The 21,905-nt window shown below is 47.0% G+C and overlaps 1 protein-coding gene across 2 annotated transcripts; it reads right to left on the bottom strand.

Annotated features, from left to right (window-relative positions):
- Positions 1–6,251: 6,251 nt before the first annotated feature.
- CCNQ (cyclin Q) lies at positions 6,252–14,415 on the bottom strand. 2 transcript variants are annotated; one of them, XM_063119372.1, is made up of 6 exons: positions 14,337–14,415; positions 12,678–12,789; positions 11,347–11,530; positions 9,512–9,644; positions 8,137–8,364; positions 6,252–6,922 (listed from the first exon to the last, which is right to left on the bottom strand). In XM_063119372.1, exons 2-6 carry the CDS (start codon positions 12,787–12,789, stop codon positions 6,833–6,835), a joined length of 747 nt encoding a protein of 248 aa, XP_062975442.1. In that variant the 5' UTR covers positions 14,337–14,415; the 3' UTR covers positions 6,252–6,832. The 2 variants fall into 2 exon arrangements, with proteins under 2 accessions (XP_062975442.1, XP_062975443.1); XM_063119373.1 differs by having other exon boundaries at positions 14,349–14,367.
- Between the last annotated feature and the right edge of the window lie 7,490 nt (positions 14,416–21,905).

Here is a 21,905-nt window from a genome sequence, read left to right on the forward strand (position 1 = left end):
ACCTCTTTGACACTGGAGGTGTTTTTCTCTCAATGGGGTGGAAATGGACAAGGTTTCCGCTACTGGATGGCTCAGGCAAATGAAGAAGAGAAACTGATGTATTGAAAGTGATAGACATACTGTGGAGTAGGGGAGATGAGTTTTCTTCAGAGTCACCCGTGAGGGGTTTGGGCTGAGTCCCGGAGGGTGTACAGGAAAAACCACCCATTTCTCTAGTCTGTTCTTTGTTTCTCTTTGGACACAAAACACACTCACCGAACCCACAATGATCCCCCATTTGGGGGTTGCTTTGATTTATTTCTGGGACCTCTTTTCAGTTTTTGTTTTCCAAAGTTTAAAAAAGGAACTATATTTGCACCGGAAAAAGAACAAAAAAAAAAAAAAAAGGAAAAAAAAGAGAGGAATAATCTAGACATCTATTATCCTAAATATATATATATGATACCAACCGACAGATGTATTAACGGACCTTCTGACCATAACGCATGCCTGTTATCAAACTCTCCTTCTTCCCCCCTCTCCCGATGGAATTTCAGTCTGGGGCAATTTTGTTTTTTTTAAAAAAAATCATTGCTCGCTGTAGCTTGTATTTTATACCAGGGTTTGCCAGGAAAAGAAAATGGATTATTTCCTGTTGGGAGTGGGAATTGACTGTGAGACAGTTGCTGAGTAACTGAGAAATTGAAGCACTATTGGTGCTGCACAGATGCAGAGTGACTGAACTTCGGGTCTGATTGCAGTAACACAAATTCAGACCTTTTCAGGCAGTTATCCAGAACGTGACCAAAAACAGGCCGCTTTTGAATGGTTACTGCCCTCAACCCCCGGACAAAGTGCTCACGATCCAAATGCTTCCTTTAGCTGGTGATTTTCACTAAACTTCTGAGCAATGGAAAAGTGATGAAAGAAGGGAACATTTCCCCTGATATTTCAGGTTACTAAATCAGAACATTGGTCAGGGCTGTCCAGTCTATATTATTCAGCAGGGGACTGGGATTTGGCAAAGTTGTATTTCTGGGAATCAGATCTTTCCTTTCCGAAACAAAGAAATAGGTTTGTAGCCCTCGTGGGTGTAGACACATTTGAAAATGTACAGGCAGGAGGCTACAGTGCCCATAGTTATAGCTACTCACCCCTTGTAGCTTCTACTCTTTTTAACTTACTAATGCCTATTTATATTCAGCCTTATTCCAGAGTTCAGTTATGTTACCATGCCTTCGAAATGCCCCTTTTGCACTGATTGGGAGGATTGCATTCCTCCTGACCCAATCCAGTACATGCAAACTCTGGGCTGGGAGGAACAAAGCTCCAGGAGGATTTTACACCTCCTTAAAGAGAATTGCTTTGGGGGCAGTTCTTCACCATTACATTTTGTTTAATTGGTTTTTTCTCTTCACATAGTTATATATGAGCCAGGAAGTATAAAGTTCAGCCTCAGCAATTCCCAAAATTCTACTTTGGAGACAGAGGAGGCCCTGCCAATGAGGTAAGACAAGGCAGCTATCTAAGCAGAGGATTTGAGGTGCAATAACTAAAATGTAGCAGAGTAGGAGACAGACACATCTAATCCATAGGGTACAACCCACTGTGAAGTACTCCTGTGCGAGACCCAGAGATGATTGAACACGACTTGCTTTTTTGTAGCTCCCATACAATTCAATGGAGCTTGCTTAGGAGAACATCCTGGTGGGTTATGCCCCAAGTTAATTAGAAGTGCATACCATTTATGCTTTCTGTCTCATGCACTGAAATGGTTAAGACGGCTTCAACAAAAATTGCTCCTGCTAAACTGTGTATTCCTGGCTCATATGTTACATTGATCCTATGAACAGATTATTGCCCTGAAGCAGCAAAATGAGGTAACATTTTATTTTTTTATTTATTTATATCCCACCCGTCCTCCAAGTTGCTCAGGGTAGCCTACAAGGGGTCGTTCCATGTTATTTTCACAATCCTGTAAGGACCGACAGAAAGTGAAAGAGTGATTTGTCCAAGACCACCAAGTAAGCTTCATAGTTGATGGAGGATCTCCCTAATCCAAGTCCAATGCATTGTTTGATACACCACACTAGCTCTCATAGGCAACCCTCATGTTATAAGATCCTTCGGTGTAGCAAAGAACGTCAAGAGGGAAAGATACAGCACAGGGCAACTAGGCCGTACTGTACCACACACTAGTCCAAAGTCCAGAAAGAACCAGTATGTCTGGGTTGGGTGACATGTGGCTACAGAAACCACTTTTTCCACCAAGGCGGAACGGCTTCAGCCAAATTAAATCCATTTTGACCTTTCTTCAGAAAACTGCCCAACCCTAAATGAGCTACATCAACCTAAGCTATACAACACTCCAGTCAGAACCTGCAAGAAGCTCCCAAAAGCCACAAGTTCTTCATAGCAGTTGATAGGGATCTGGGCAAAGAAGGTAGACTTTATCCTGGCCAGGACAAAGCATTAGGCACAAGCAAAAATTACTAAGAGGGGCCAAAGTGGGCCTGTAGACAGAGGTGGGCTAGGAGAGTCCTGCCCCCTCTAAATTTTCTCTGCTCATTTTTTTTAAAAAAGTAACAATTAAACATTTGACAAATTTGTCTTTAAAAGGCCTGCAAACCAGATGAATCCCCCCTACTTTTTGGGCACTCCACCTGACCCCAACCTTTTAGGCCTGGGCCAAATCTGTAAGGAATTCTCTAGATGCTCCAGGTGCAAGGCCTGCACAAATACAGTTCCAAATGTGGACTGCACAGAGGCCGCCAAAAAACATTTCCTGGTTCTGTTACAGGTGATGACAGAGGAGCAGTACCTAGTGGTTAGACGTGGATGGGGCAGAAGTCACGATACACGGGTGCTAACGCTACCCAGACTGCTTGTCTTGGGCTGCAGAGACGAGTAACTCTCAACCCACAGCAACTTCAGCTTTCTCCACCTATAAAACCACGGCTAAAAGTCTGTAATATTTACTATATGTGGAACATACTCTGCATTTTCCCAGGGCAAACCTGCTTGAAAATACCAGCTGCAGCACTGTCAGAAAAGCCATCCCTTCCTTGGAAGGGCAAATGCCAAACCCATCTGTAAATCTTTTTGTCTCCATCTTTTCTTTCCAAGAAAAACAAAACAAAAACAAACAAACAAAAAGTTTCTTTTTCCTCATCTGAGTGTTTAAAGAAGAAAATAAAATCCAAAATTTAAAGTGTTTAATTTTCAAGGAAAGGGAATGGGGCAAAGGAAACCTTTAGTCCCAGCCTGGGCTTCTTTTCATTCAATATTGTAGATATGATTGATAGAAACAAATATTACATATATATTTAAAAAAAATTCAAACAAAAAAAGAGGTCACTTTGCTGCTGTACAAATTTGCCAGCTGTTTACCAGTGAGTTCTGCTATTTCACAAAGACTGAGGGGCGGGGGCTGGCCAGGACATTCATTCTAAGGGGTAGGGGGGAAAGATTCTGTTCTTGTTGGGGACATTTTTTTTTCTAAACCACAGTAAAAAGGGGGAAGGATGAAGTTTTTTTAAAAAAATAATAATAAATCAGTAAAAAAAGTGCTTGTACATTTTTCCAAATGGAAGAGGACATCCAAAAAACACAAAAGCATCAGCTAAAAGCATCCAGCGCTGATAAATGGCGTTGCTAAGTTGGACTCAATTATTAACCATAGACCTGGCTGCCATCTAAGCCATATTGGTGGTAAATGGACCATATTGAAGTCAAAGCTATCCCACTTAAGTGACCACCAATGAAATATATTAGCTTTCATAATCCTTTTGTCACACTTTGCTCCAACCTCTATACTAATGGCGAACTCCCCCGCCTAGTGTTAATCCTTATTTGAAGATGCCATAGAGCTTGGTGGTAGAGCACATGCCTTGCATGCTTAAAGTTCCAGGTTCAATCTCCAGCATTTCAAGGTAGGACTGGGAAAGATTCATGGCTGAAATCCTGGAGAGCTGCAGCCAACCAGTGTAGACAATACTGGGCCTGTTCAGACAACACTTCAGGCTCTGTGGTTCTCTGGGGTTAACACTAACCACAAGCCATGCACACAACACTTGAACCCATGGTTAGAGCCGCAGGCGGCCCGACTGTGGTTAGTGAGTGAGCAGGGATTAGCAAAACACATCGCACCTTAAACCCTGCTGCTTAACCAGCAGGGTTTAAGGGGTCTTCTGAACAGGCCCAGTTAGATGCACCAGTGGTCTAACTCAGGATAAGGAAGCTGCATCTGTTCATATGCTGTATATCAGAAGACAGATTTCCTTTTTCAGGTCCTGAATCCACCACAATTCAATGCAATTGGATGAAGCAGAATTCCAGTGTTTTGAAAAAGGGTACTTAATTTCTTTATTTAGTCTCTCCCCAGTATTCATACGTTTCGAAACGCCAGTCATATCCTCTTTTTTCTAAAAGAACAATGCAGACTTATATGGGTCTACTCAGAAGTAAGTCCCATAGAACAAAGTAGGATTTGTTCTGAGGGAACATGTATAGCATTGCACTGTGAAAGTGCCAACTTCCAGCTTCTGGGGGGGAAATGTTCCACTGTCCTGATCATTTTAGAAGCTTGGGGAGGGGAGAGAATGCTCCCCAGAGGCTGCTTTTTATACATTCTACAATATCTGTTGGACACAGACCAAAGAAGCGAGAGATCCCAGCTTCCTGGTAAGATTCCCCAAACTCAAGCTCACGTACTGACTCCACTGAGAACTCCATCAGCTGGTACTGACCACTGTTATAGCAGTCATCAAAGGATCTAGGAAAGTGTCAGGCAGAATTAAGGTGAGTGTGTGCCACATTACACAAAAAAGGGAAAATCAACAGAACAGGCACAGAATTTAGTTTCCTGAAACCTCCACTTTGGTTTTACAACAAAGCAAGTTTCTAGCCCTTATGGCTACAGTGTTATGTTTAAAAATACATGCAATGCCTGGTGAAATTTCAGAAGAGAGAAGAGTGGCTGAATAAGATGACTGAGGTTGGAGTTTCAGGACCCTGCCTTGCTCATTGCCCCCTGACTTCCTGACTGTTAGAGCAGTGCGACGGTGGAATCAGTTACCTAGGGAGGTTGTGGGCTCTCCCACACTGGATTCAAGAGGCAGCTGGACAAGCATCTGTCAGGGATGCTTTAGGGTGGATTCCTGCATTGAGCAGGGGGTTGGACTAGACGGCCTTGTAGTCCCCTTCCAACTCTGCTATTCTATGATTCTATGATTCCATGACTAAAAAAATTCCAAACTCTGCATGGAAAAATCTTACAATCTAAACCATAGCAACAGATTAACGCGTGCAAGTAAAATGAGTTGCAGGGTGGTGATGGTGGTAAATTTGTCCAATATTATTCCAGCCACGACACTATACTAACTACAGGACTGTCTATATAGTAGCTCCCATGAAATAATAACATAAGAGCCACGCAGGTTCAGACCAAGCATTCATCTAGTCCAGCATTTTGTTCACACGGTGGCCAACCAGTCCCTGGGAAAAGAACAGGTTTCTAGCCCTCATGATTACAGAGGGAAGCCTAAAAATATATGGACAGTTTCTGATTAACACTTTAGAAACAGAAAGATGGCATTGCTGGACATTCTGGTAAGTTAGGAGGTAAGATTTTCTTCCCGAAAAGGATCTCTGGACCCCTAGTCAGGGCTCCACTGCTTCTACTCACCTGGTGACCCACACAAGTCTGCATGCTTAAAATCCTCCTGCCTCACTGGAGACAAAATATCCTCTATATGGTGTGCTAACTAACTATAGTCCAGACTCATATCAGTTTCTCTCTTCTACTCTAAAGAACTTTAAATGGAGACCTGACCTGCCAGCAGGGATGGATAAAAAACAGGTGTTTCCAAGACCTTCAAACCAAATTAGGGAAATTTAGGAAGCCAAAAGGCAGCCTGGGTTGGAAGCAGCCTCATCACCTCTTTTCTGTATAATGGGCCATAGAAAATGATCCCTGTGGCCTGAGGATTTCACCTTTGACTACTCCACCCCCCTCTAATCTTTGGAGAAACTTGGGGCCTGTTCAGAAAACACACTAAGCCCTGGTTAGGCCACTAACCCTTTTGCAGCAACTGGCAAGCCATAATGTTTAGCTCAAAACGCTTAGTGTGTCACCTGAACAGGGTGATTTTCATAATCACAGTAGGCCAGGAAGGGGCATCCATTCAGGAATTGTATCCATTCACCCCATCATTCCTCTGGACAGAGTGGTATTACTGGAGTCAGAAACACATAAGGAGCAAATACAATAGTCCAGTTCCATTTTTACTCCAGAACTAAAGGAATCACATCAGTAGAGCAGGACTGCGCATCAGAATCTCCTCAGATACAACGCATTCTACACACACAATTTATCACAGTCTCTTCTGGGATGTCACACACCCAACCAGATTCTCAACTACGTCAGAGCAAAGCAGCGGTTGCACGGGAGGCTCTGGCGGGGGGACCGTTCCAGAAAGAGCAGGGAAAATGCCCTTGGAGCACGAGAGTCAACAGGGCCTTTCCTTGCTTGCTTATTTCCTCCCACTACAAACCCTGATCCAGCATCAAGTTCAACAGGACCCCAAACCTTGTTTTGTAGGAGATGGAAGGCTCCGGAATAACTCCGGGCGGGTAGGTGGTTCAAGGACAACAGGGAACGTGGTCGGGAGCTTTCCAGTTCTATGAAGGCACTGACGCTGATCAAGCCCCCATTACGTCCAACTGGATGGCTCAAAGAGAGCAAGTTGAAGATCTGGTGTTGGTCCCTTCAGGCGAGCGTACAGCAGCCACCTCAGTCCTAGCTTGAAGTGGCCAATTCATTGGGCCACGAGGCTTCCTTCTGACAGTACACTTAAGAGACTTCTGCATCCAACGTATAGATCCGTATCAAGTCCAAGACAATCTGGTCAATGATGTCCTTGGAGAGATCTTCACTGAACACCTAGGAGGACAGAAAACCAGACAGGAGGAACAAGGTTCTACAGAGCAGGACAGGAATCAAGGCTGGGGACAACAATGGGTCCTCGTTTTTCCAGAAAATTGGAAGTGCTTTAAGTCACTGTTGGTGGTGCATGTACTCCGCCTACTTCCCCCCCTCCCTTTGTAGAAATCAGATTTACAGGATTTTTTTTTAAAAAAAAACCATTTGACCACAGGCGACAGAGAGACTAAATAGTTGTTTTATTATTTATTTAAAGTATTTCTATGTTCCCTTTCTAAAACCAACCAAGTCGGTGTCCAAATAAAGAAATAAACAAACAAAACAGTAAACAAATAAAAAGAATAAAACGATAAAAGCAACATTAAAAAGCACAATAAATTAAAAAGTCAAGTTAAAAAGATGCATCGTGGACGTCTTCCTGAATGCAGAGTGAGTGGGGAGGAGACCAGTCGTAACTCCAAAGGGAGTCTGTCCCAGAGTTTGGGAGCAACACAGGATCAATAACCCTCATTTAGTAGAAGGGTTATGCGAGGGTTGATTAACCCTCAAATAACTGACAGTAGCCGGGTTCGTATGACACGTACATTAGAAATGGTGGCCACATGCACCCAGCATGCACCACAGCTCATGATGGCCTGGGCAGGTCTTCCAAAATGCACAGTGCGGGGTCAAAGGGTTAAAAGAAACCTTCCCCAGCTCCAGGGTCTTAATCCAATTCAAGTACCTCATGGCTGGTCTCGCCATTTTAAAAAAGAGGGAATGAAGTGGGAGACCCAGTTCCTTGTCTCATCTGGCCCCTGAATTCTGAGCACGCCCAAATAAGAACAAAGCTCTGTTGGGGTACAGGGGGCATCCTGGCAACCCCTTCCTGCCCCAGTCTGTCCCTGCATAGCCAGCAAGAGCAAACCAGTGTGGAATGGGTAGGCCAAGAGTGGCATTTCTGGACTGCAACTGCCACCTGACTTTTGGCTACGCTGGCTGGGGCTGATGGGGAGTGGAGTCCAGCAGCCTGATCCCCACCCCTGGTGCAGTCCACGTGACAGCAGGGGCTGAATAGCCAAGGTGTGGCACTTCCAGGTCAGTGCTAAAGCTGTGAATTCAACAAGGAGAAAAATGCCCACAGGGACGTGCGCCAAGATCGAGCCCAGCCTGGGCCAAAGAGGGGCGCATCACTGACTGACTCCGCCCCATGGCCTGCCCTGCCCCGCCCTTACCTGCCACCACGGCTGCTCCGCTTCAGCATCGCCAGGCACCTCCACTCCGTAACACTGCAGAGCCAGGTAAAGGACCGTCACCGCGATATGCTGTGGGGCGTGTTGCAGGCACAGTGGCCCATGGTAGCTGTCCCGCAACAGGGCCCACGCTGCCACGGCCACCGGGGTCCGATCCCAACTGTGCCGGTTCATCCAGTGCTTCAGGGACAGTAAGTAGTGCAGAAGGTACTGCACAGAAAGGAGAGCAGCTGTCAGGGTTGGCTGGAAACACTGGCGGGGTGGTGAGTGGGTGGAATTTGTTGCCAACATCTCCTGTCCCAACCCCGTTTGCTTCCATAGGGATTGCAGCACAGGGCCAAGTCTGCAGCAGACTGTCCTGAAGGGCCCCCACTGGCTGACAGGCCCCTTGCTCCAGCCCCCCATCACTGAGGATGGAATCGCACAACTCCTGTTCCTTCGGTTTTATCATCATAATTCACCCTGTGTGGGGTCCGTTAATCTGACTCGCCTAAGGCCAGCCCCACTGAAATCCGTGACTGGCTGGGGGATTTGAATTAAGGTCTCTCTGGTCCAACACTCCACTGTGCCAGGCTGGTTCTCTCTGGCAGCGTGAATCGTGGCAAGAGCCAGAGGTAGGTAATTCTCCAGCGTGAGCTCACCATGGTTTGGAGAAGAAAGAGGGGGGAAAAAACCCTGATGAATCCTGAAATCCTCCTAGCCACTTCGTAGGGGAACAATCATTACACAACACTTCAATGTAATGTGGGGTGGGTGGTGGGGTGGTGGTGGTGTTAACCTCACAACAACCCTGGAAGGTAGGTTAAGGGTGCAATCCTATGCCTGTTTAGACAGAAAATAGTGTCACAAGTCCCAGCATGCTGGCGGGGGGATCCCGGGAGGTGTGGGACGTTTTTCTGTCTAAACAGGCATGGGGTTGCACCCTAAGCTAACAGAATGACTTGTCCAGTGAGCCTCGTGGCCTGTCAGGGATTTAAATCCAGCACTCGATTCACAACTCCGCCACACCGGCATCCCCTCCGTCTAATCCAACTGCACCTGCTCTCTGCCAAGAACAAAGAATTGGACACGCAGGCGTGCTGCCTCCCAGCCGGCCTGGCTCATTCCAGCCCCACTTAGGATCCCTGGGTGCTGTCCTTCCTCTCTGCTGTCTTGTCCACCCTCCCTTCCCTGGGCAAAGATTTTGGCTTCTATTCTCTTCCCACTACTCTAACCCACCAGCGCCTCTTCCCACCTGGGTGGTGATAGCAGATCCCCAAGGCTCCATGGGCCAATCCCTCTATGCTGAAGGAGACTGAACCCATGCAACTCATGCACCCCTGTTTCCACCCTGAGCCCCATGCTGTGCAGCCTGGACCTTATGGGGTTGCTGGAAGGAGACACGGAAGTAGAGCACCCGTAGCATGAGCAGCTCACACTGGACAATGCTGTCTCTCAGCTCCCAGAAATGGGTGTCCAGCTCCAGAGGGTCGCTCCGGGGGTGCAGGTACCTGGTGGGAGGAAAAGGCTGAAGGTTTACAGGGTTCTTTCTTGCAGGTTGCAATTAAACTGACTTGGCTCTTTCTCCAGACCCCCAGTCAATGGCCCAAAACATCACAATAATAATATTAAAAACCCCAATATACAATAAAATACATACATAAAATCCATAAAATGCGGCAGTCTCAGCCTAAGTCTAAGGTGCAATAAAATTCTTCAACATAAATTTCCGTCGGCTTGAGTGAGAGACTAAAAGCTCTGGTGCTTGCAAAATCAATTGTTTATTGTAATCCAAAGATAAACCCATAAATCATCTTAGTATAAAACTTGCCACAAAGGTTATAAAATGCCCAACGTTTCGGGTTCACAAACCCTTCGTCAGGAGCTATAAAACATTAAAATGATGTATGCATGAAGTTTTATCACATTAAAATACATTGAAACAATTCAAAATATCAAGCTTCACCCTACCCAGTGCCTGTTTACACTTCCCTGTGCCTGTTTGCATTCTCTTTCCCTCCTTATTGTTTACTGCAACTTTATTAGATTGTAAGCCTATGCGGCAGGATCTTGCTATTTACTGTGTAATCTGTACAGCACCATGTACATTGATGGTGCTATATAAATAAATAAATAATAATAATAATAATAAAAGTTCAAAGGATCAACACTCGTGATTCAGTGTTTTGGTTCATGACTCCGTTACCCTACAAACCACCTTACTCACATTACAATGTACTTAGGCAATGTACACTGAATCACGAGTGTTGTTCCTTTGAACTTAATAATTTGAATTGTTTCAATGTATTTTAATGTGATGAAACCCATTTGAGGTTTTTATCATATGTGTCTTTCATCACCTTTCCCAATCTCTGTTTATCTGTTTTCTCCTACTGTTTTCTCTCTCTCTCCCTCTGCCCCCAAGTCTCTTAAAAATGGCAGGAGTATCAGTGGTGTGACCCACCTTAGGTCAAGGTGTGGCCGCAGTGGGTCATGATCCACCAACTCAATCCTTTAAGCCAGCCTTCTCCAACCTGGTGCCTTGCAGGTGTGGGACTACAACTCCCATCATATCCCAGCCAGCATGTGGGAAATGGGAGTTGTAGTCCAAAACATTTGGAGGGCACCAGACTGGGGAAGGCTGCTTTAAGCGGTTGATAGGTAAGAGTATTCAAAGGCAATGAAACTTTAAATATCCCAAATTGAGCTGTGCTTTGCATGCATGAGTGCTATTGGATAGAACTGAGCTGGGCTTTTGCAGGCATGAAAGCTGTTGCACTGGGACTTTCTCCTGAGTAGAGACATGCATCAAACTGAGCTGTGTTTTGTACGCTTGGTGGGAAAATGTCCAAACTGGTAAGAATAACATCTGTCCTTGTCTTTGCCCTGTGCACTTAGCCCCACCCACTGCTGGAATACCCACACACACACACACATACACAAGACCCTTCCCTGCCTCTTGGCCAAAAAAAATCGCCCCCCCTCCCCATTAACAGAAATGGTATGCCTTAAGCCAGGGGCAGGCAACCTGGAACCCTCCAGATGCTTTGGACCACAATCCATGACCACTGGCCATGCTAGCTGGGGCTAATGGGAACTGCAGTCTAAAACATCTGGAGCGTGCCAGGTTACCTACTGCTGCCTTATGCTGTGTGTACAGTGACGCACTCCTAATACCTCCAGTCCTGCGTCTACACCCACAGTCCTCCTTACCTGTGGCTCACATTGATGATGTCCCTTGTCCGCAGATGCTGCTCTTCTACCTTCCCAGCCAGATAAAGGGCGGCCATGGCCACTAGGTAGGGATCATAAGGTTCCAGAGGCACCTCCATAAAGAATCGGTGATAAATGGTGCATGCCGTAGCAATGGGGACAGAGCGCAAGCCCAGCTTCACACCTGTCATCAGAAGGGAGATGCAGCAAGGAGGTTTCTGGATCTTCCTACCCCCAACCCCCCAGGAGGGCTGGGAAGGAGAAAGCAAGATGCAACCCCCACCCTTTCACTATCAAACAGGATGTTACAGTTCCCTCCGGCAGTGAACTCTGACCCACAAGGTGAGGTCAAGTCCATTGGCAAATCTCATTGAAATGAACAGGAGTTGCACCAGAGCAAACGACTGCATAGCTCCCCAAACGAAGCCTCCAGCTCAGCAGTGAGGCATCTGTGGCCCTCCAGAGGTTGCTAGGACTCTAACTCCCATTAACCTTATGGCAGGGATGATGGGAGTTGCAGTCCCTTTCCATCTGGAGCTCTAAGGAAAAGCGATGTACATTTTCTCCCACCTTCACAGAGGAGGAGTGCATGTCATTTTAAAAGAGGTTATTAAAGTTACAGTTTGATTACAGTTGCCTAAGAAGTTAAGGGCGCAATCCTTTGTGGATAGTTGGCAACCTCGGAGGGTGCCAACTATCCAATGCAGGGCGGGAGGACAGCGAAGGCAACCTTTGCCGCTGTGCTCTAGTTGGGGGAGAGGAGGAGGCTGGGGTAGCCATAGGAAACGGCATATCGCGGCTGCCCCCATCTCCTCCCCTCCCAACCCCTGGGAAAGGGCCCCCCCACCCCGGTCTCTGCACTCGCAGAAGCTGTCGGGGGAGTGGGGAGCATAGGATTGCTCCCTAAAGAACATTAATATAAATCGAGAGAAATTTACTTTAATGCAAGGTTTTCACAATGCCATACAATGCCCACCAGTCCTTCCTCTCCTACTGCTACTACTAGTATTTCCCCTCTTACAAGGAACCCAAAGCGGCATACATAATCCTCCTCTATTTTATCTTCCCACCAACCCTGTGAGGTAGGTTAGGCTGAGAGTCAGTGACTGGCCCTAAGGCACCCAGTGAGCTTCATGGCTGAGTGGGGACCAGAACCTGGGCCTCCCAAGTCCCAGTCCAGCACTCTAACACTGGCTCTGGGCTTCCCTTTGGCCTTCAAGCAGGGCCCTCACACCCTTTTCCTCCCAATGCAGCCCTCCTTTCTCACAGGGCTGGGGCAGTAGGTTCTGCGGCCGTACCAAGGGGGAAGCAAAAGGCAGCAGCCCTCTCACCTGCCTCCATAATGAACCTGCAGACTTTGAAGTGTGTCCTGGCATCTGCAGATACCTGACCAGCCTCCTGCAATCCAGTGTGATCCATGAATGTCGGCGTGTCCCAAAACATCTGCACAAGCAGAAGGATCTCGGTCAATTTAGCAAATCCACTTTCACTAGGCAAACCCTCTAGCTCCCTGTACAAGTCAAATCCTTCCTGTAGGATCCTATTCAGGGAGCTGTTTGGTTCTACCTCTTTGCCTGTGATTCAGTTCCCAGTCACCTTCTTTGTTCCCCATGGCAGCGGCCGTCTAGCAGATGTAAAGAGATGTCCGTAACTTTCCAAGAACTTATATAACTAACTGGGGGTGGGATGGCAGGAGTTAAGGGAATGTTATAACTCCTGTCAGGAGGAGATACACAGTGCCCCACTGTGGTTGTGGTGTAATGAAGACTGGATAAAATGGAAACAGCGCCCTGACTTTGTAATGTCCCATCACTCCTTTTGAGACTATACGTCCAGGTAGTGCTGATTCCTAGCCCACGATCACTCAACATTTTACAGAAATACGATAGAGATTATAGGGCACTATAACAGAAGTGGTCAGAAAGCAAAATACAGTCCACCAGACCTCTAGTTTTATTAGTTGAAGTTCTTGCAAAGAATACCTTGGCCTGATCCTGTAATGCAGGGATAGGCAGGAAGTACATCTCCAGATGTTTTGGACTTGAACTCCCAACAATCCTGAACACTGGTCATGCTGGCAGGGGCTTCTGGGAGTTGAAGCTCCAGTCATCTGGAGATCTAAATTTCTGACCATCCAGGCTATAATACACTGCTCCTTTATTTAGTTTATTGCTGTGTATAAACTTTATTTAGTTTATAACTGCAACAAGTTATGCATAAAGACCAACTTTAGCTTAGAAGTCCCTAACAAGGAGATCCATATTGAGGAGAGGAATGTAGGGGACGCAGATTACAATCTAGATGGTTGCAAACCTTGTGTTTCACATCTTTCCAGTAAGAAAGGTTATATCAAAGGAATTCCCGGAAGGGCATTACGTAAGTATACTATACAGGTGATCCACAATTTACAGGAAGTCTGCACTTCCAGCTATCTTTTGTGTTCTTAAGAAAGTGTGCCTATTCCAGTTCAATGAATAAATTAGTTCTGCCATCAGGGTTTTTTCAAAGAGATCCGGAGAATGGATTTTGCAGTGGAGTGATGGAGAAAAGGCAGACCTTGGCCACCTGTGGCCAAGACCCCATAACACCCTTCCCCAACTGAGTGCCCTCCAGATGTTTTCAACTACAACTTTCATCGACTACATTGGCCATGCTGGCTGGGCTTGTTGGACATTGCAATCCGAAACGCCAAGTCAGAGAAGGGCTCCAGGTTAGAGAATGCGACCTTACAGCATCGTGGGGGCAAGCATCACACAACAGCGCATCCCCCAGAGAGGCTGCAGCGATGAGAAGGCTAAGTTTCTGCGTGACGTCATGCCGCTTGCTGCAATCCCCTCCCGTGCCAGACCGGGTGACGTCATAACACACCGTCATTCATTTAGACCAGCTCGACCACGAGGCTTGTGGGGCAGGCGGCGGGTTCCATTTCCCCCTCCAGTCACTTGTCCAGAAGGCGGGCCCGCCGCCCCCATCCCCGTCCGTTCACCTACCCGCCGACGCACCCACACACGCCACTCCTCTACCCGCCGCGTGCTCACTCGCCGGCCGTTCGTCTTCCGCGGCCGCCCCTCCGGCCCATCCACGGCAACTTGCTAGCTAGGTGCCGGCCGTGCAGCAGCGCCCAGGCAGCCCGGCGAGGGGGGCGGTGCAGGACGCGGAGCGAGCAGCCGCTGCCGCGCCCCGTGCCCGGCTTTCAGGAAGAGAGAGGGGGCTGAGCGGCCATGGTGGCGCGCTGGGTGCAGGACGCCCCAGCACACGTGGTGCATCACGTGGAGGAGGAGGAGGAGGAGGAGATGGGCCCGGCCGCCTTGCGCGCCGCCGCCCATTCCACCCACCTCGCGCGCGCGCGCGGCCAGCATCTTCTCCCTGCTTGCTGGTGTTCAGACGCGCGTGATTGCCGGGCGCTCAATTTCCGAGCTGCCTCTCTGCCTCCAGAACAGCCAATACCTGAGGGGGGGGGGGATGAGAAGCCCCCAGAGCAGCCTTCCCGAACTAGTGTCCTCCAAATGTGTTGGACTACAATTCCCAGCATCCCCCAGAAAAGCTGGAGGATGTTGGGAGTTGTAGTCCAACACATTTATTATTATGTTTATGTTTATTTGTATCCCGCCTTTTGCCCAATGCTGGGCCTCAGGGCGGCCTTACAAAGTTTAAAACATACATTGGGGTGGGGGAACAAAACCATAAACGTTTATCATATACTGCTTTCATAACAGCTTTCAAAGTGCTATATCCTGCTTGGTGTAGATCTGGTCCTTGTGTCCGCCAGAGCTGAGATACAATCCATGTTCTACACACAGCAAACTCTTAACAACAAATGCATTTTTTCCTGCTATCAAGAAGATTAAATCAGTAATCAACAGAATCATAACCACTATTTTTCTCACACATTCCTGCCAATAGAACCCTCTACCTTGAAAACACGTATCAAACCAAGCAGAACTTTTATGTCCAACAATATTGCACTTCCATGGTTGGAATCACAGTAACATGAAAACAGATCCATTATTATTTTTTCTTTGCTTCTACCAACATGGATCTTTTTCTTTCTTTTTTTTAAATTTGTAAATATAACAGAAACAAAAAAAAAGAAAGTGAGAAAACAATGAAAGGGGGTAAAGAGGGAAGGCGGACAGTTCTTGACTTGCCCTTTGTTCAAGGATGGTAATGCGTTCCATGATCAATTTAGCACTTGATCATTTGAATCAACACAATAGGGTATGCCAGGAAGAAAGTCTGCAGCCATTGGTGGTGACCTCCTGGCTCCAGTCCTGCCACTGGAGCCAGGAGGTCACATGTCATTGCCGCTGCCATCACCACTCCCTCTGAGTAAGATATTGGGTGGCCTCTCCAGAGAAATCTCCAAGCCCAAATGCCTGCCTCTGATGCCCTTTTCTATGAGCAAATATGCCCTTTTCTATGAGCATAAATTTTGATTAGAGAGAGGAGCATTCAGTCTTATGAGCCCCCGCCTGCAGCCTGGGGTGGTACAGTCCAGACACGCTTTACCACCTCAGTGAGAAGAATTAGGCTATGTAGTTGTCCATAAAGTGAAAGATTGTAGAATGTATTCCAGAATGATTCCCCCACTAGAGGGTGCTGGTTCAAAATTCAGCTAGAAATGAGGAGTCTGTTTTAGGCTTCAAGTATACAATCCTAAATATACTGTGGATTAATCTCCATTCCCTGAACACAGTGGGGCTTACTTCTGAGTGAACAGGATTGCACTGCATAGGTAGAAACTAAGCCATGAGGTACACTGTGACTTAGCCTGCAACTAACTGTGCTTCCAAGATGAGGCTTTCACAGAATGTTACAAGGGGTGCAGATGTTGTCTTCAATTTGTAACCCTTCTGTGCTTTCCCACTTCTTCCATCGTTTTTCTTTCCAGAAGAAAATCCATTAAGAAAGAAGAAAAAATAGCGGCACAATGCCTTCTGAGTGTTAGCGCTAGGAGTCCTCTGTCGGGAAGCCCCCTAAGCATATGCACATGTAATGGGAACAACTGCACATATTGCTTCCCTATTTACACTGCCTCCACTTTCTTCCCATTCCTCTGAACCTGCTCCAATTTGTCTGCATGATTCTTAAACTGTAGTACCCAGAAATGGACTTAGTGCATCAGATGAAGTTGGACTAATGGAGAATAAGTTGGAATTGTTACTTTTCATGACCAGAATACTACGGTTCTATTACAGTAGCCCTAAATCACATTAAGCTTTTCTGCAGCTGCATCACACACATGTTGAGCGTTCGATTGACTCCAATCCTGAGATCCGTTTCACATGTCCAGGTTATCTGAAAGACCGTATCCTCCCTTATGAGCCTGCCCATGCATTGAGACCTTCTGGGGAAGCCCTTCTTTCAGTCCCACTGTCTTCACAGGCATTCCTGGTGGGAACGTGGGAGAGGGCCTTCTCGGTGGCTGCTCCAGTGTTCTGGAACTCTCTTCCCAGGCAAGCTAGACTGGCTCCCTCCTTGATGTGCTTTCGGAAGCAGGCAAAAACTTCTTTGTTCCAGCAGGCCTTTGGAGAATAATCTGGGTCTCCATCTATGCTAAGGACTTTTAAAATTATCATGTATTTAAAATGTTTAATGTTTTAATATTGTGATATATATAATATATTATAACTTCTGTATATTTCTTTTCATAGGAACGCCTCTTCCGACATGAACCTACTCGTACACTGTGCTCAACATCTAAGGTCCTCCTCTGAGTGCCTACTCCAAGGGAAGCTCAGAGGATGGCAACAAAGGAGAGGGCCTTTTCGGTGGTGCCCCCCCCCCCCGACTGTGGAATGATCTCCCTGATGAGGCTCGCCTGGTGCCAACACTGTTATCTTTCAAGCGCCAGGTCAAGACTTTTCTCTTCTCCCAGGCATTTAACAATGCTAAGTTTGTTTTCTAACGGACCCCAGAATTATTGTTTTTAAATGGATTTTTTTTTATATTGTTGTTTTTATGTTTCTGATGATTCTTAAATTTTGTATACTTTTTTTAATGTTTACTGTTTTAACTTTTGTAAACAGCTCAGAGAGCTTCGGCTATGGGGCGGTATAGAAATGTAATAAATAAATAAATAAATAATAAAATGTATATGTTTTAAATTTTGTAAGGCCCAGTATTGGGCAAAAGGCGGGATACTAATATTTACTAATGATGATGGACAACAACAGATAGTCCAAATGACATTGGGCAGCTATCATTCTGATGCCTGAGACAGAATATCCAAATGCCAGTCCACACATACACTCATGAATTCATCTTGTATGGGGGAGTGTGTGTGGGAAATCCTTCCGTTTAAGTCTTGAACTTGAAGACAACCATTAAGATACTGATAAATTCATGCACATACCAAAGGAATTGTATGTGCCTAACTTAAAAGCTGCACCATATAAATCAGCCTTCCCAAACCTGGTACCCTCTAGTTGTTTTGGACTACAACTCCCAGCATTAATGGCCACTGTTCATGCAGACTGATGGGAGTCCAGAACTTCTGCAGGAGCCCAGGTTGGGAAAGGCAACCTGTACACATTTTAAAGTCTCACTAACTTCCATGCTGCCACATATTGTATTGAAGCCCTTAATTCTGTGCAGGTTGGGAAAACGAGGAAGAGCCAGACACTGTAACAGCACTGAGCGCCACATGGACCCTCTGCTATCCCCGTGGGTTTTCATTTGTGGGTTGTAGAAGGAGTGGCATGTCATAACCTCACAAATCCACATTAGAACTGCGGCTAAGGACTTTATTAGAGTATTTGCTTCCCTGTCTGTTTTTTCCGTGGGCAAAATGAACAATTACAAATAAACAGAAAGGAAAGTTAAACAAAGGGACCAGTTCAACACTACGAACTGTATCGTTGGGGAAGTTCCCCAAATTCCCAAGGCCAACAATTGGTTGTCCTCAGGTTATGAACAGCATACGTAACAGCATATTAGTAGTGAGGCACAGGCTGGCTAGAAATACACCCACACCCACAGAGTCATGCACGCACAAACACGCAACAGCAGCATGTCTCCCTTCCTTCCTAGCCCACCCCCTCCATCCTGCATCTCGCATGCTGGAGACATCAGGGGGAGGGCCTTTGCCAGTGATGTCATTGCTGGCTCAGGGCGGGGCTGTGTCCCCTGACATGATAGCAACATCCTCCCCACCCCTGTGCTGGAATGAGGCACAGAGAAAGCCAAAACTGCTCCTCCCACAATCCCTTTGCTCATATACATGGACACCCCACAAACACTTCACTCGTTTCCAAAGAAACGCACGTGGAATGCTGCCATCTTTGCTTAGGGAAAAGGCTCCACCAAGAAGAGCACCAGCACTCAGGACTGCGTGGGGGGGGGGACGGGGGGGACGACACAAAGTGCCCTTAGTGAGAAACACTTGGACCTATGCTGAGCTTTTAAATCCTTGCAATGGGATAGATATGCAACGAAATTTCACAACGCTCCTCCCCACCTTAACTACGGTGATGCTCTTGTGTGCCCCTATAATCAGTTGAATTTTGAAGAATCTGTACCACTCTTCTGTAAACCAACAACTCAGGGGAAAATACAATAAAAGGGAGAATTGCTATATCAAATACTAGGAAACTGGCATGCCACCCCTTCTGTAGTAGCATCTAATGGATCTACAATGCTTGGGATCCAGAGGCAGGGCTTTACTGGTGCTTTGGCCAGCTGGGCTCCTGCTAGCGTGGCTGTGCCCCTGTCTCCCATGCGCAAGGACGCACTGATGCTTAGTTGGGGAAGCAACAGCAAAGTGCTCAGGGCACACACAGCAGAGGGAGAGCCCCCTTGCCCACCACCCAAATATCTCTTTCCCCGTGAGATGGGCCCACAAGCCCTCCGCCCTCATGGGTTCCAGGTCGAGAAATGGGGGCACGGTCTGGATGACCTCCACTAGGCAGGTCTGAGTCCCAAGGTTGCTCTTGGAAGAGAAAGAATTGGGGGTTGGCAACTCCCTCCCTCACCTCCACGCTGCTGAACTAGCAAGGAAAGCCCCCTTGCTCTGTTCCCCAGTCCTGTCCAATTACGCCCCCCACATATTTCGCCATCTCTGGGTCAGGCTTTTAGCCACAGAGCCTGCCCCAGAGCAGTTCAAGAGGGTCACTTGTTCTCCAATGTTTTCTCTCTGGGCCAAGAAAAGATTCACGCGTTTCTGTGAGTGTCTGTAGGAGGCACAGGACGATGTCAGAATGGGCAGGTTCTGGCTTCCATGACAATGGAGATTTCCCAGGAGACCTTTGAGCTGACAGCAGAATCTTCCCTTGCTGAGCATAGAGTGTCCAACTATCTGGTTCCCCCAAGACAGGTCTGACAAATGAGGGCGGGAACAGGGTCCAGGGGGAAATTAGACTGAATTATTAAATGTTGGGGAAATTTGCAGCCTTCCAGTCCTTCCCACTGCCTATTCGGGCCTTCTCTTGGCTGATGCAATGTTGCTGGCCAAGGAAAAGCCCGGATTGCTGCGTGGAGAGGGACTGGGCCCACTCAAGAAGAAGCCCGGCCTACGGCCCGGCCTGGAACTGTGGCCCAGCCTGGTCCTGAAGTTGTGGCCTGGCCTGGTTTGGTCCTCCTTTTAGCCACAGCCCAGCCTGGCGCATCAGCTGGGTGTGTGGGCGTGGCGGTGTGCAGCCTGGCCTGACCCTGGAACCATGGCAGCACCAGCACCAGCAGTGGCTTATTTACTTAGGGTAAGTCACCTTCTCCTTTTTACATGGACTTTGGGGGTAAAAATTTAATAAACCATTTGTGCAATTGTCAAATCCATTCACTGGATCTGAGCACGTCTTGGTTGCAGGGATGTCACAAATCTGTTCCTCTTAAATCCACAGCTCTATTAGCACCACTCAGGCTTTTGTGTTAATTAAAGAAGTGCTATCACTGTGGCACTTTCCTTCTGCGCCACTGTTTTATTTGTAGTGATCTTCCTAGGCCATGCCACTATTTTATTTATGCTGTAAATATATAAACATTAATGCAAGAAAAAGCATTTAAAAATGGGGGGTGGGGCAAGACAGAGAAGAAGAAGGGAAAAAGAGAGAAAGCTCTGTGTGATTCCTGCTTATGAACACCAAAAATCTTATTTAGAAGCAGCAAAAGCCAGGATAATGCTTTCTGCCTTGTCTGCTTTCTGCCTTCTCTGTCATCGCTGTGTGGACGGATCATGACCAGCACACTCCCAGCGAGGATGGCATTGGCCATGGTCAGCAAGAACGGTGATTGCTTTCTCCTTGTCATTAAAGGATCCAGGGGATACGACTCCTGCTCGCCCTTACCTCTCTGCACCAATCTCAGATCTCCCTTGACAGGCAGGGCTCCACCTCCTTACGGCAGGCGGGGTTGTGGGGAACAGAAGTCATCCGGGCCCCTCCCATTAATTGCACCCCTCTCTCCTTGTCATCCTAAGAGCCCATGGACAGCCCCATACTGTTCCTCTTCCAGCCTATCCCATACCCATCATCCCTGGCGCCCAAAGGCTCCACTCAAATAGAGGGGTAGGGAACCTGGCAAACTTCATTGACAGTGCTGCGGTTGTGGGCATAGTTGTCCTCTGGCCTCCAGTTACAAAGAACATTCTCCCAGGCAATGCAGTTTTGCCCCAAGAAGATTCCGCAGCATTTTCAATGATGCAAAGCCCACAAATGTGCATACATCTGTTTATTCTGTGAATTTCGTTATTCACAAACACCTGATTAAACTCTCAAAATAGCCAGATGCTGAAACAAAGAAACGTACACCCTGCCCAGCCCACCAGGTCCACAATGGATGAAACCTCCAATTTTCATCCAAAGGAAGTGAGGCAGGTGGGTACTAGGAGGAGGGCTTTCTCTGCTGTGGCACCCCGGTTGTGGAATAAGCTCCCCAGAGAGGTCTGCCTGGTGCCTACACTGTACTGCTTTCGTTGCCAGCTGAAGACCTTTTTATTCTCTCAGTATTTTAACACTTAATTTTAACTTAAATTTAAATTTTGTTGTTCAAACTCTGTATTTTAATCTTATATCAATTTTGTTGCATGGTTTTATCCTGGTTGTGCTTTTTATACTGTATTTTGTAATTGTGCTTTTAACATGTTGGTTGTTTTATTATGGTTTTAACTTTTGTGAACCGCCCAGAGAGCTTCGGCTATTGGGCGGTATAAAAATGTAATAAATAAATAATTTTTTCTGTGCTTGAGTCCCGAATGTCCAATTCACAGATGCTGGCCCTCGAGGGCCAAGTTAGCCATCGCAGTTGGGCCTGGCCCATGGCGATGTCACAATGGCTGGCTTCTAGCTTCCATGACGAGGCAGAGTCCCCAAAGATGCTTCAGGAGACCGTTGGCCTGGCAACAGAATCTCCCCTTGCTGAGTGTGTTGGGGACGTGTTGTGGAAGATGGCAGACACACTCCGAGTAGACTCCAAACAAGGATGGCAACGGCCATGGCCAGTAAGTAGAGTCACATTTCCAGTGAAGGTGGAGGGAGATGGCCAGGGGGAGAAGATTGGGGACTGAAGAGGAGATCCCTGGGTTTGAATGGCTGAGGGGAACAGGAGGAAGGCAGGGCCTCTTTCAT

Source organism: Elgaria multicarinata, chromosome 3 (genome assembly GCF_023053635.1).
Source record: "Elgaria multicarinata webbii isolate HBS135686 ecotype San Diego chromosome 3, rElgMul1.1.pri, whole genome shotgun sequence".
Classification (NCBI taxonomy): domain Eukaryota; kingdom Metazoa; phylum Chordata; class Lepidosauria; order Squamata; family Anguidae; genus Elgaria; species Elgaria multicarinata.

Bases quoted from the DNA above. Each gene is read 5' to 3' on its own strand.
- CCNQ (XM_063119372.1), bottom strand. From the start codon at position 12,789: ATGTTTTGGGACACGCCGACATTCATGGATCACACTGGATTGCAGGAG. The intron at 9,645-11,346 runs GTAAGGAGGACT...TCCTCCCACCAG, and splicing joins ATCATCAATGTGAGCCACAG to GTACCTGCACCCCCGGAGCG. The intron at 6,923-8,136 runs GTAAGGGCGGGG...CTGTCCTCCTAG, and splicing joins CGGAGCAGCCGTGGTGGCAG to GTGTTCAGTGAAGATCTCTC.